Source organism: Brassica oleracea, chromosome C4, assembly GCF_000695525.1.
Source record: "Brassica oleracea var. oleracea cultivar TO1000 chromosome C4, BOL, whole genome shotgun sequence".
Lineage (NCBI taxonomy): Eukaryota > Viridiplantae > Streptophyta > Magnoliopsida > Brassicales > Brassicaceae > Brassica > Brassica oleracea.
This window is the reverse complement of record NC_027751.1, coordinates 39,098,079-39,112,792: the sequence shown is the minus strand read 5'-3', so window position 1 is coordinate 39,112,792 and position 14,714 is coordinate 39,098,079. Positions and strand designations below refer to the sequence as shown.

Here is a 14,714-nt window from a genome sequence, read left to right as displayed (position 1 = left end):
TTTTTTTTCTAGAACATACATCTTTTAGGAACGGAGGGAGTATTTTTTCGCAAGTGGTGGGTCAAAGTTTTACGAGTGAATAGAATGAGCAGAAGTTTATTAGGTCTTAATTTGCAAGCTGTTTTGGTCTTAGGCTCTTAGCAAGTGGAAAAATTTGACCGTTGAACGTTTCAAGGAAGAACAGAACCATAACGTAGAAAGCAGATCTTCTAGTTCTAGGACCCAGATCCATAGACTCGGGCCTTGCATAATAGCAATGAGTCAATGACCGTTGCAACTATAACATTCATTTCACGTAGAGACTGCTTAAATAGATGGATTAGGCATGGGTATTCGGGATCCCAATCGGGTTTCGGTTTAGTCCAATCGGGTTTATCAAAATCAGCTCCATTCGGGTTACATGAAAATTCGGTTCAAGACTGGTTCGGGTTCTATCGGGTTCGGGTTGGGGTTAGTAAATCTTCAAAGAACCGGTACAACTAGATGTACTTTCGGGTTCGGGTCTCAATCGGTTCTTCGGTTTAAATTTACCTGATTTATATCTACTTTGTAATCAAAAAGTAAGTATAATCAGTTCTTCGGTTTTAAAATACTTGATTTGTACCTATTTTATAATCAAAATATAAATAAAATCGGTTCAAAAAAAAGGACCATCAAATGTGATCATTCAAAATCAAGTGAAAGGTAAACATAGTTATTGATCGAAAGAAAATCAAATAAATGAAAGCATAAAACGAAAACCAAGTTCTCATGAAATGAAAAAACATTATTCAATGAAAACAAAACCAAAATCTAAAAACTTCAACCTTCAACCGCCATCTTCAACCACCAATCTTCATATAATAGATAACTATTTTGAAATGTTCAATATATTTTGAACACATATTAGGAATTGAGATCATGTTTGGTACAAGTTCTTTTTGGAAATTTTGAATGTTTCGGATTCTATCGGGTATCCATTTAGGTTCGGGTTTGGATCGGATAATACCCATAACCCGAAATACCATAAAACAAGATCCATTCGGTACTTATGCCGGGTTCGGATCGAGTTCGGTTCGAGTTTTCGGGTTCGGTTTATTTGCATAGTCCTAAGATGGATTATCTATTTCTGACTTTACATAATCATACTCATTATTCATTTAAGTACAAAGGGGTTTCTTATATACCATATGGCTTATACTCCATCTGTTTCCAAATGTAAGTAGTTCTAGCAAAAAGAGTTTGTTTCACGATATAAGTAGTTTATATATTTTAATACATCTTTTCATTTATTGGATACCGTGTGACCAATGAAATAATGTTAGGTTTTTTATAATTGGTTGAATTAATTGATTAAATGATATATTTTTTTCAAATTACAGCTTTCTAAATATTTGTGTTTTTATGCAAAACTACTTACAATTAGAAACGGAGGGAGTATATAATAAAGAATAATTCTTATCCACGCGGAAAATAATTTATTCACTTTTTGGGAATAGATATAGAGAATTCGGCCAAAAAAAACCTCAACCTTGCACGAATTGCCAAAAGAAACATAAACTTTTGAGCTGACCAAAAAAACATCAAACTTTCATTGACTTTAGAATTAATTAACAATGTTTTCGCTAACTTGCCAATTTAGCACGCCGTCAACAAATTTAACAGAAATATTTGACATCGTTTATTGTTGGCGTTAAGTGAAATGACGTCGTTTTCAAATGATTTACATGATTTGAAATTAAAAATATGTAGACCCGTGGATTTGAACCCAAGTTGGTTGGTCAAATGGCAAGCTATTTTACAACTAGGCTACTTGCACTTTCAATGTACTTACTAACATGTTTACTTTTATTTGGTACATATTAAATATAAAAAATTCTCTAAAAACTTAATAAGATCTCTAAAATTCCAAAAAAAATTAAAAAAATAAAAAAGATTTTTATAAAATTAATTTAGAGCATAAAAATTTAAAAAAAAAATTTATTTTTCTTTTTTAAAAATAAAAACTCTTCCAAAATTTTCTAAAAACTTAAAAAGATCTTTAAAATTCCAAAAAATTGAAAAAATAAAGATATTTTTTATATAATTAATTTTGAAATTAAAATAGAAATTTTTTATAAAATTAATTTTGAAATTAAAATAGAAAATAAAATTTTATTTTCTATTTTAATTTCAAAATTAATTTTAACAAGCTCATAATCATAAGTTCGATACCCCAAATATTTTATATAATTAATTTTGAAATTAAAATAGAATTTGTTTTATAAAATTAATTTTGAAATTAAAATAGAAAATAAAATTTTATTTTTCTTTTAAAAAAAAACACGAACTTTTCACGAATTGAAAAGAAAAAATAAAATTTTATTTTCTATTTTAATTTCAAAATTAATTTTATAAAAAAATTCTTTATTTTTTCAATTTTTTGGAATTTTAAAGATCTTTTTAAGTTTTTAGAAAATTTTGGAAGAGTTTTTATTTTTTAAAAAGAAAAATAAAATTTTATTTTTAATTTTAATTTCTAAATTAATTTTATAAAACTCTTCTTTAGTTCTTTAATTTTTTTTGGAATTTTGAAGTTCTTATTAAGTTTTTAGAGAATTTTTTATATTTAATATGTACCAAATAAAAGTAAACATGTTAATAAGTATATTGAAAGTACCAGTAGTCCAGTGGTAAAATACATTGCCATTTGACCAACCAACCTGAGTTCGAATCCAGAGGTCTACATATTTTTAATTTCAAATCATGTAAAACGACGTTGTTTTACATCATTTGAAAACGACGTCGTTTCACTTAAAGCCAACAATAAACGACGTCAAATATTTCTGTTAAATTTGTTGACGGCGTGCTAAATTGGTAAGTCAGCGAAAACATTGTTAATTAATTCTAAAGTCAATGAAAGTTTGGTGTTTTTTTGGTCAGCCCAAAAATTTATGTTTCTTTTGGCAATTCGTGCAAAGTTGAGGTTTTTTTTGGCCTAATTCTCAATAAATATATGAAGTATATTCAGATTTATGGTTGCCGAATTATTCTCCAACATTTTTGGCTCGGTTACGTAGGCAATACGTTTTTCCATGTTTAAGTGATTTTAGCCTTTGATTGATTTTGACGCCAACTCATTCAACTGTTTAATTATTTCATTATTTATTGGATGTTTCCAAGGTTGTGTATTTACTTTTATTTCAAATGTTTTTGTTGCATCACTCCCGAGATATATTAAATTTTGCAAGTTGAAAGAACTTGCCTCACTCTCACACTTGTAGACCATCTCCAAAAATGAACTCTATTTTGAAGTTTCCGAAACTCTATATTTGAAGTTTCAATGTGTTATTTTCCAAAAGTAAAATTTCAAACCTAACTTCAAAATTATTTATATTTTACACTATAGTCCTTATATTTGTCATAGTTAATGTAAATTCATAAAACTTCTATAAATAACTAATACACATATATATATATATATATATATATATATATATAAATATTACAGAAATATTAATTAAAAAAATCATACATTAAAATATAAAATTATAAATAAAAGTACATAATTAAATATTAAACTGCAAGCAAATATTACATTATTATAAAATTATTTCCGTAATGCTCCTATATATGATCAACTAGTGCATTTCGAAGTAAGAAATGATTCTCTTTATTTTTTATTAGTAGATTACGAGCCAAAAATTGCTGAAATCGGATATCTTCATTTTCCGTCTTTTCAACTGTTGCTTCTGCCATTGATCTTCATGTGTCTTTTTAATAAGTTTTTATTATGGTTTTTTGTAATATTCTTGTTGTTTAATTTTAGTTTTAAAATATTATAAATCTTATTTAAAATTTTTTATTTAATTTCATGTGTAAAACTTAAATTTATAAAACAAATTTGAAATATTTATGAGATATAAAAGTTATAAGGATTAAAAAGTTAAACAAAACAATATTTAAGAAATATAAATATGATGTATAATTGTAAGGACTAAATTGCAAATGAAAAGATGAAAATTCAAATTTGAAGTTTTGAAAAGTGAAACTTCAAATTTGAAGTTTTGAAAAGTGAAACTCTATATTTGGAGTTTCACTCTTCAAAAACTTCAAATGTGAAGTTTCATATTTTTATTTGCATTTTGGTCCCTACAATCACACATCACTTTTATGATTCATAAATATTTTTTCGTTTATTGTTTTAATCCTTAAAAAAATTATATCTCATAAATATTTTAAATTTTGTTTAAAGATTTTAAATTTTACACATAAAATTAAATGAAACTTTAAATTAAGATTTAAAATATTTTAAGCTAGATTTAGACAACAATAATATACAAAACAAAACTTAAGAAAAAGATTTTAAAAAATTACATGAAGACATAAATATTACACAAATTTAAATATTACAACAACACTAATAGTCAGGTAAGTTTGATCATGAACCTTCAAAATTTTCAAATATTGTCCAAATTTTTGTGTGTAACTGAAGATGGTTGTTGTTGTTGTTTTTGATGTCTTTTTTCGTACAATTCATTCTTGTTCATATCGAATATATTCACGAGTATTAATATAATCAAAAGAAATTAGTCTTTTAGCAATATTTGATGTTTCTCTTTTACTTTCTTGTTCCGGTCTAATGTATTTACAATTATCAATATTACCCGATTTCAAGAAATTTTAGTTCGTAATCTACAAAGTAAAAATGAGGAGAGCCATTTTTACTTCGAAACGCACTAATAGATCATATATGAATTACAGAAATCATTTTATAAAATAATATGGTATTCTGTTTGAAGTTTAATATTAATTAAATTTTTTTTTTTTTAATTTTTATATTTTCATAAAATATTTTATTAATTAATATTGTTGTAATATGTTTATATATGTGCTAGCTGTTTACAAAAGTTTTATGAATTCAAATTAGTTATGACAAATATAAGGACCATATTATAAAATATAAATAGTTTTAAAGTTGAGTTTGAAGTTTTTCTTTTGGAGAAGAACACCTTTAAATTTCAAATATAGAGTTTTGAAAACTTCAAAATAGAGTTCATTTTCGAAGATGATCTTAGAACCACTACTTTAAGATTCTAACACATCAATCTCTGACATCCGCTTTTTGCATACTTTTAGTGTTATCGTAAGCGCCGATTTTTTTACCCAATATTTTTTCATGTAATTGTAATGTTGCATGAAGTTCCATCACAAAATGATCAAATGAGCAATGTTCATCACAATATTCAGAGTTTTTTTTTTCATAATATGATTTTTCTTTCTTCCAGCAACGATGGATGTTCCATATTTCCATTTGTGTAGAAATTCATGAAACTAGATTTCTCCAACATTTGAAACATTTTCATTACATGTTAGAGCTGAACGATAAAGTGTGGATGTAAAAAGTTTATTGTTTTTATTTGTTTCACTAAAATATGTTTGGATATATAAACAAGAGCTTAACAGAAAATAATGAAAATTATAGTAAAAACGTTTTCAGTGTCCAGAATAAATGAATACGTTTTTATTTATGAACCACAAAATGATAAAATTTCAGTATAAAATTTTAAAATAAATGTATTTCCTACTAAACAACTAATCTCTCCTTGAGTGTGTGATTATACTTAAATTCGTCCACGTATTATTCTATTTTCTGTGTACACGTAGAACAAATCTAAACAGAGAGAAAAACGGAGAGTACATTCCATTTTATGTTTTTAAATAGAATATAACATAATATTATTGTTCTTTTTTGAACAGTAAAATCTAACTATACCATATGCATGTGTAAAATTATATAGATTTAAAATCAAATTTATGAAATATTGTATAAAATCTAATAAAAAGTATATGTTTGTTTTGAAAGTTTCAAATCATGTTATGTGTAGAAAAAAACTATGTTTAAATATGTAAAATACTAAGAGTGTGCGTGTGCGAGAAGGGTAATATAAAATTCATCTTTATATCATTAGAAACGCTCGAGACGAGAGAAGAGAAAAAAAAAAGAGTAAGGATAAAATAAAAGAGATATAATATAGAAAGTATATCATAGCCTATAGCTTGATATAGTCATTTGGTGATTTTTTTTTGTTATAGAACCAAATGTCCCATTAATATATTTGATATTTTTTTGTCCTAATTATTTGTGGTTGATTTTTATAAAGTCAATTCATTTATTTTTATTTATTTCTACATCAAAATTTATTATATTTTATATTATATAAAGAGAAACTTTCTTCTCATTTTATTTGGTTACAAAAAATAAAATCATTTTACTATATTTTAATAAAATTTAGTTTGATTTTTAATACATGAATAAATATTAAACAAAAACCAATTAATTATTTTTAATACACGAATAAATATTAAACAAAAACCAATTAATTGTTAAATTTTATTTAAATCTTAGTTATTTTAGTATATTTTCAATTTTTATTAATATTATTAATATGTAACTATGTAAGTATATAAAAATAAAAATATGAAATTAAAATAGTGAAGTATGGTGGGATAGGGTGTTGAATTTATTATACAAAATTATTGTAAGATATAAAAGTAAATTTAATGTTGAATAATTAGGTAGAAGAAAGAAAAGATGATCCGAAGTGTTAAAATGTAAAAAAATGGATTTGAATTTGCAAACTCTTGTGCATAGTGTCTATTAACCTATCATGAGTCTCGATTCCCTGTGTGTCGTTGTGATGGGTTTTTTTAGCTCTTTCTTTAACATAAATTTTAAGTTGGGCAAATCTTCAAAATAGAGCATTTCTAAGTTTATGTCACAAAAATAGTTCTCAAAAACTAAAATGACCAAAATAGCATTTTATCTTTTGAAAAATTTAATTTTTTTTATTTTTCAAAATTTGAAATCTTATCCCAAAACCCCACTTCTCAATTCTACCTAAACTCTAAACCCTAAAACCCAAACTCTAAACTCTAAACCCTAAACTCTAAACCCTAAACTCAAAATCCTAAACCCTAAACTCTAAACCCTAAACTCTAAACCCTAAAACTTAAACCCTAAACCCTAAACCCTAAATCATAAACTCTAAACCCTAAACCCTAAATCCTAAACCCCACCCCTTAACTCTAAACCCTAATTTCTAAATTAATTTACCATTGGCGTATAAATGTATCTTTATCTCTTTTGATAAAACATTAAGTGTTATTTTGGTCATTTTTATTCTTATAGGCTATATTTGTGACAAAAAAAATTTTAGTGCTATACTAGTCATTTTCTCTTTTAAGTTTTAATGTATATTCATCTGTTAATAGTAATAAAATGTATATATTCAATAAACAAATTTATACATTTATGAATGAACATTAATTTTTAATAAGTGTAAACATTTTTTTTTGTCAGTAGTGTAAACAATCTTAAAACAACATTTTTGTACAAAATAGGAAGTGATTTTTTTTGGAAATTGTTTTAGGCAAACTTCAAGTTCTTGTCAGCGCGTGAGCGAGATGATTTTAGCATGATTGATTTAAATATCTGAAACATCCAATTTTTTGTATTTCAAACAGTAAATCATTTCAACTAGAATTAATTACTCATACTTCTTCTGTGTACAAAACTAGAGGCATGTCCGCGCGGAATATTGTTTTATTGTTGTTAATTATTATTTTTTGGATGATATAGTTAACTAATTATGTGATCGTCTTTATTTGCTAAGAGTATTATTTGGTATTTTTATTATGTTATGTAGTAATAAGTGATATGCTAATATATTATGTGTTTGTTTTTTTAATAGTGTGTTGTTGTGGATATAATAATACTTATTATTGGTGGAGTGAGTTTGTGATGTAATGCATATTGAATTTCAATAATTCTACATTTAGGCATTTGTTGATTCTAAGGCTAATAGTTTCTGGGTAAAATTAATATTTTTTTCCAAATATTTGAACATTACTTTCTTAAGATCTTTTGTGCTCTCTCCCTATATTTTTACATTGAGCCGTCACCATCTATGTATTTCGTTTACCTTTCCGGTGTGATGTGATTCTCACCATCACCGAAAAAGACTCACATATGTGCTTTTGTTCATCCTCACTTTTTTCTCCACTTCTTTCTTAGATTTTGGCTCATGTTAGGAACTGCATCTCTTTAGGTTGGGTCAGAGTTTAGTCGTATTTGAAGTTGTTTTCCTCGTCGTTAGCTTACCATCGATAGTCCCTTCTCGTCTTGGTTTTCAAGATATGGTTTTTGGTGATCTAAATTCTATAGCTCGAGTACGGCTCCATGATTTGATGAATTTCGTTTTGTCTACCCTTCCATCTATGTTCCCTCATCTCGTTGCAGCTTTCATCGCTGCTTGCAACTCTGTAACTCTCTCATTTGCCATGTTTACCACTCCAGGTTTGGATATTGTTCTCCTCCGAGTATGCTCTGTAGATTTGGAAGATTGTTTTTGGTCTCAAGTCTGGTCTCTGGTTTCCCGGGGGATGGCTTCCGTTCTCCCTCACTCAGGTTGTTCTCTTCTTCCCTTGCTTCTTTTAGTATAAGTGTGCGGTAGTCACTTGGAGATTTGGTCTCTTCTATCCAGAGCTTTGTGGTTCTTCACCGGCATAGGCGTCTTGTTTGTGCAGGTCTAGTTTGTGAGGTGTTTTTTACCTCTTAACTGGTGGTTGTGCTTATCGTTCGTTATGTATGTATATTTCTGCTTCGTGGTGATTTTGGCCTTCTGTTGATTATTCTTCCTCTAAGTCGCTTTCTTGGTTCTTTGCATTGGTCTTTGATCACACTCCTCTGTGTTCGAGGGATTGTTTTATCTCAAGATTATCTTTCTACATTTTTTCTGACTTTGATTGTTCTTGCCAAGACACTGTACGATAAAGTGGGGTAAGTTAGTTTTCGTTCTTGATCGCCTTTGAGCTCTGGACCTTTATTGAGTTAGAGTTACTTTGGCATTTTTTTTTGTGATTATGGAGGTTTTCTGTTTAGATTATGTGTTCTGCTTTAGTTTGGCTAATATTAAGATAAATATATAATTGTAAATGAAATAATAGAAAATAGTAAAAAATAATAAAATAGCGAAAGTTTATGTTATTTTTAGATGTGAATCAATTAAATATTTAAAATACATTTATATTTTTTTACTTATTTCTTTATTCGTTTTGCATTTTTTTGAACAAAAAATAGATTATCAAACTTCAAATGATGATGGTTATCGTGAGAAGGATTATATAGTGCATAATTAGAAAATAGTGAACCAAATTCCAATAATCTAAAAAAATAAGAATCTAAAATGTAAAAAGACAAAAAAGAGGATACATGTTAACAAATCCCCCCCCCCTCCCTAAAGGCTATATTTGTGACAAAAATATTTTTAGTGCTATCCTAATCATTTTCTCTTTTAAGTTTTAATGTATATTCATCTGTTAATAGTAATAAAATGTATATATTCAATAAACGAATTTATACATTTATGAATGAACATTAATTTTTAATAAGTGTAAACATTTTTTTTTGTCAGTAGTGTAAACAATCTTAAAACAACATTTTTGTACAAAATAGGAAGTGATTTTTTTTGGAAATTGTTTTAGGCAAACTTCAAGTTCTTGTCAGCGCGTGAGCGAGATGATTTTAGCATGATTGATTTAAATATCTGAAACATCCAATTTTTTGTATTTCAAACAGTAAATCATTTCAACTAGAATTAATTACTCATACTTCTTCTGTGTACAAAACTAGAGGCATGTCCGCGCGGAATATTGTTTTATTGTTGTTAATTATTATTTTTTGGATGATATAGTTAACTAATTATGTGATCGTCTTTATTTGCTAAGAGTATTATTTGGTATTTTTATTATGTTATGTAGTAATAAGTGATATGCTAATATATTATGTGTTTGTTTTTTTAATAGTGTGTTGTTGTGGATATAATAATACTTATTATTGGTGGAGTGAGTTTGTGATGTAATGCATATTGAATTTCAATAATTCTACATTTAGGCATTTGTTGATTCTAAGGCTAATAGTTTCTGGGTAAAATTAATATTTTTTTCCAAATATTTGAACATTACTTTCTTAAGATCTTTTGTGCTCTCTCCCTATATTTTTACATTGAGCCGTCACCATCTATGTATTTCGTTTACCTTTCCGGTGTGATGTGATTCTCACCATCACCGAAAAAGACTCACATATGTGCTTTTGTTCATCCTCACTTTTTTCTCCACTTCTTTCTTAGATTTTGGCTCATGTTAGGAACTGCATCTCTTTAGGTTGGGTCAGAGTTTAGTCGTATTTGAAGTTGTTTTCCTCGTCGTTAGCTTACCATCGATAGTCCCTTCTCGTCTTGGTTTTCAAGATATGGTTTTTGGTGATCTAAATTCTATAGCTCGAGTACGGCTCCATGATTTGATGAATTTCGTTTTGTCTACCCTTCCATCTATGTTCCCTCATCTCGTTGCAGCTTTCATCGCTGCTTGCAACTCTGTAACTCTCTCATTTGCCATGTTTACCACTCCAGGTTTGGATATTGTTCTCCTCCGAGTATGCTCTGTAGATTTGGAAGATTGTTTCTGGTCTCAAGTCTGGTCTCTGGTTTCTCGGGGGATGGCTTCCGTTCTCCCTCACTCAGGTTGTTCTCTTCTTCCCTTGCTTCTTTTAGTATAAGTGTGCGGTATTAGTCTCTTGGAGATTTGGTCTCTTCTATCCAGAGCTTTGTGGTTCTTCACCGGCATAGGCGTCTTGTTTGTGCATGTTTAGTTTGTGAAGTGCTTTTTACCTCTTAGCCGGTGGTTGTGCTTATCGTTAGTTATGTATGTATATTCCTGCTTTGTGGTGATTTTGGCCTTCTGTTGATTATTCTTCCTCTAAGTCGCTTTCTTGGTTCTTTGCATTGGTCTTTGATCACACTCCTCTGTATTCGGGGGATTGCTTTATCTCAAGATTATCTTTCTACATTTTTCTGACTTTGATTGTTCTTGCCAAGACACTGTACGATAATGTGGGGTAAGTTAGTTTTCGTTCTTGATCGCCTTTGAGCTCTGAACCTTTATTGAGTTAGAGTTACTTTGGTATTTTTTTTCTTTGTGATTATGGAGGTTTTCTGTTTAGATTATGTGTTCTGCTTTAGTTTGGCTAATATTAAGATAAATATATAATTGTAAATGAAATAATAGAAAATAGTAAAAAATAATAAAATAGCGAAAGTTTATGTTATTTTTTGATGTGAATCAATTAAATATTTAAAATACAATGTTTTCGATTTTAGTTGATGCATTTTGCTAGAAACATAAATCAAAGTCTAAAAATACGAATGGTTTAACTTTATTGAGAAACAAACAAAACTTTAAAAAAAACTAAAAGTTAAAAGGTAAAAATATATATTAATGACATAAAGTATTAATGACAAGACTGACTATCTTATACTCCCTCCGTTTCTTATTGTAACTAGTTTAAGGAAAATTCTTTTGTTTCAAAATGTAAGTAGTTTCTAAATATCTAAATAACTTTTACATTTATTGGATATAGTGTAACCAATCAAATAATATTAATTTTTTTATAATTGGTTGAACTAATTAATTAAATATTATTTTTCTTAAAGTACCAATTTTTTTAATATTAGTGTTTTTAGTCTAAACTAGTTACATTTTGAAACGGATGAAGTATATCAACGTGGAAATGATATCAATTGAAATCAGTCATTTATTTAAATCTACGAACAAGTGAGAAGAGGAAAGGACCAAAGAAAAGAGACATAAACTTACCAAGATTAACAAAAAGATAGTTTGGAAAAGGAAGATTTGAAATGAAAATTAGCAAAAGCCTCTAACTGAGCTAGTGGCTCTCAAGATTTAAGCATGAGCATGATGAATATGGTAGAGATAGTGTTGGTTGTTGAAGACACAAGTCCAACAAGTACTGTTTACATTTCCAAAGCTTGGTTCCTTTGGCATCGTCAATGGTCTGCTCGATCTACACCCAAAACATTGATTTGAAAAGAAAAAGAAATATTTAGATTCATAATTAATAACCATTTGAATCATTTAATACTACTCTTTTTTTTTTTGCATTATTAAAGTCGCTTTAGGACCAAACTAACCTCTGTGGGAGGAACGGTCTATCGAAGAAAGGCATCAGTTGAGCTTTTGGAACCATTTCCTTCCGTAGCGTACGAATCTCTTCCTCTTCTATCATCTGTTCCACGGTTCGGTTTAATAAAAAGGTTTATTTTTGAGAATTCTTCTTTAACCGATTCCAAGTACACTACTCTTTTAGTTTAAGAAGTTCCGGTTATATATCTATGTACGGTCGAAGGTGTGTTCACAGGACTCATATCAAACCAAAATTCCGTTTTATACCTTACACCAAGAAATTAATTAAATCTTCAGTTTCATGGTCATATAAAAGTACGGTACCGTGTTAGTAGGATACAGGTCAGAGTACTATTTTCTTTGTTTGAATTGGCTAAGGTTTTTCTCTAACCAGATGCTAAGTAAGCATTTTGTTTTGTTTTGTAGATTACCTTTTGCAACCTCTCCTCTTGTTTCTTCTGTAGTTTTGTGATATAATAATTTGTTGCAACCTGAGAATACGAGGAATGAGCTACATGGAAATTGAAAAGCAAAATTAATTAAACAATATTAAGGATGATCGTGTAAACCGTGTAGTTGAACATGGCACGTTTCACTGCTCTCTCGCCAGAGTGAAGCTTGAACTCAAGAGGCTTTTTGTTCTCTTTTGCTGGTGCCTTTGCAACATTCTGATTGATTGGAAAACATTAGTTACATGCATGTTAAGTTGTTAACTAGTCGTACAGTAATTATGTTCACGTAAAACGGTATTTTAGCCTGCGCAATATTGGATAATTTGAGGGAGTGCCGATATAGAAATAAAAAAAACATATGTTTCTATAACTAATTTCAAAATATTTAATATTGTAGGATTCTTAATTTCTTATAAGAACCTGACTAATAAAAGTGTGTCTACAAATCTCAAATCATTTGAGACCGTTGGTGTTAATGCTGCATATAAACACATAATGCATATCTATAACAGTTATAGTGACATAAACCGTAGTAAAACGAGTACGTAGATGAGAGTTGTAACTTGTATATTTTCTTGAGTAGAATATTTTTCGTGTAACATACACCTTTTCTCTTTTATGAGTTATATTGTGGAAAGTGGAAACTGGATAATAGTTACCATATTTTTTTTTTTTTAAGAATTCATAGTTGATCATAGAATCTCTATATGGATACCTTAGCAGCGGCTGCCTTGGTTTTGCCATGCGCTCTATCTTTGAGTTCCACTTTGTTCTACAATAGAATTTTCAGTGAATAGTTGAAGAAATTGAATTGTTATATATGAGGATTCACATTGATCAATATAGTATTAAGTGCATTCAAATAAAACTATTGTTTTACTCTTTGTTTTACAACTTTCAGTCGAGACATAATATATACCTACAGTATAACTAAACGTGTGACACACTTTTACTAGTCAGGTTCTTGTAAGAAATTAAGAATCCTAAGTCCATCAGGAAAAAATTTTATACAAGTCCATCAGGAAAACAATTTGATACTATTTACTCCTTTTTGCATAACCAACGTGTAATATACCTAGAGTAGAACTCAACAAGCAATACTAGTTAATCAGTTTGTTATAGAAATGGAACCTTTCCAGATTGACTACACGTCCACACCACACACACCCAAAAAACTCAACCTTGTGAAACTTTTCATGAAGTGAGATTGTGAAAGACAGATTATACGGATATTCCTAGAAAATGCCGATTTCATTAGTAATATTTCTATCAAGAACATTCAAACTGTAACTTAATTATACTGATATTGGCAGAAAAGTTATAGTTATTTCATCATTTGAATATTAATTAATTTATATTTATTTTAATAATAAAAACTATGGGTACTGGTCGATTTATTATCTTGTTGCTAAACGACGTTTGCAAAGCAGAAACTCAATGTCCATCAAGTGACCTTTTTAGTCCAAACATATACAAACAAGTTAGAGTCTTCAAGCAAGTGTTTTCCTTTACCAAAATTAGTTTTGCACCCACAAAAAGATTGAAAATTTGATTAAAAGAAGTAATGGTTAAAACTATATATACAAGAAACATTAATGCCCCACAAGAAAATAAAACGAAAGAATCTTCATCTCACCATTCCTTTACTGTCGGAACCCAGGGACAGTACAGAAGAAGCTGGACTTATTTTCCCTAACTTTTAAAAATAAGGAGAAAATTTTGTCAGTTTAAATCTCTTTGACTTAGTTAATGTACATATAAACACAGGTGCCCTATTTTCTATATGCCTGCAAACATATTTACATGCAATGCGTATACACATACGTGCACGAAAGTAACTAGTAATTGAATTTGGTGTGAAAAGTAGCAATTATTGAATAACCTTGGGTGAGGATTTTGTGTGTGATGATTTTCCAGTACACATGTTTAGGAGAATAATTAAATAATAAGTATAATATTAGATATATAGTAGTTGTAAGAACAATGTATAAAAGGAATAACTCTTTCTTTTTGGCACAACTTATAAATGGACTCTAAATTTTAAAGAAGTGAAATAAAAGTATTACTTGATGAGTGAAAGTGAGAAGAGACTAAGTGAATTTATAGAGAGTGAAGGACGAAGCGAACATAGATACAAGTTTGGACATTAGTAGCTTTCCTAAGTGGCGTCTGCTGCTGCATCAGCAACAAGCTTTAATTAAGGATTTCTTCATGTTTTCATTATTAATTCAATATAGTAATAAGTGCAAATGTCTCCGTAAA

General features: G+C 28.6%; 1 protein-coding gene across 2 annotated transcripts; it reads right to left on the bottom strand.

The window, feature by feature from the left end:
* Window positions 1-11,615: 11,615 nt before the first annotated feature.
* LOC106340768 (protein TPX2-like) lies at window positions 11,616-14,505 on the bottom strand. 2 transcript variants are annotated; one of them, XM_013779612.1, is made up of 7 exons: window positions 14,335-14,505; window positions 14,089-14,148; window positions 13,168-13,224; window positions 12,570-12,668; window positions 12,432-12,491; window positions 12,009-12,103; window positions 11,616-11,881 (listed from the first exon to the last, which is right to left on the bottom strand). In XM_013779612.1, exons 1-7 carry the CDS (start codon window positions 14,374-14,376, stop codon window positions 11,761-11,763), a joined length of 534 nt encoding a protein of 177 aa, XP_013635066.1. In that variant the 5' UTR covers window positions 14,377-14,505; the 3' UTR covers window positions 11,616-11,760. The 2 variants fall into 2 exon arrangements, with proteins under 2 accessions (XP_013635066.1, XP_013635067.1); XM_013779613.1 differs by lacking the exon at window positions 14,089-14,148.
* Window positions 14,506-14,714: the final 209 nt, after the last annotated feature.

Bases quoted from the DNA above. Each gene is read 5' to 3' on its own strand.
- LOC106340768 (XM_013779612.1), bottom strand. From the start codon at position 14,376: ATGTGTACTGGAAAATCATCACACACAAAATCCTCACCCAAG. The intron at 12,104-12,431 runs GTAATCTACAAA...ACCGTGGAACAG, and splicing joins AAGAGGAGAGGTTGCAAAAG to ATGATAGAAGAGGAAGAGAT. The intron at 11,882-12,008 runs GTTAGTTTGGTC...TTTTGGGTGTAG, and splicing joins AGACCGTTCCTCCCACAGAG to ATCGAGCAGACCATTGACGA.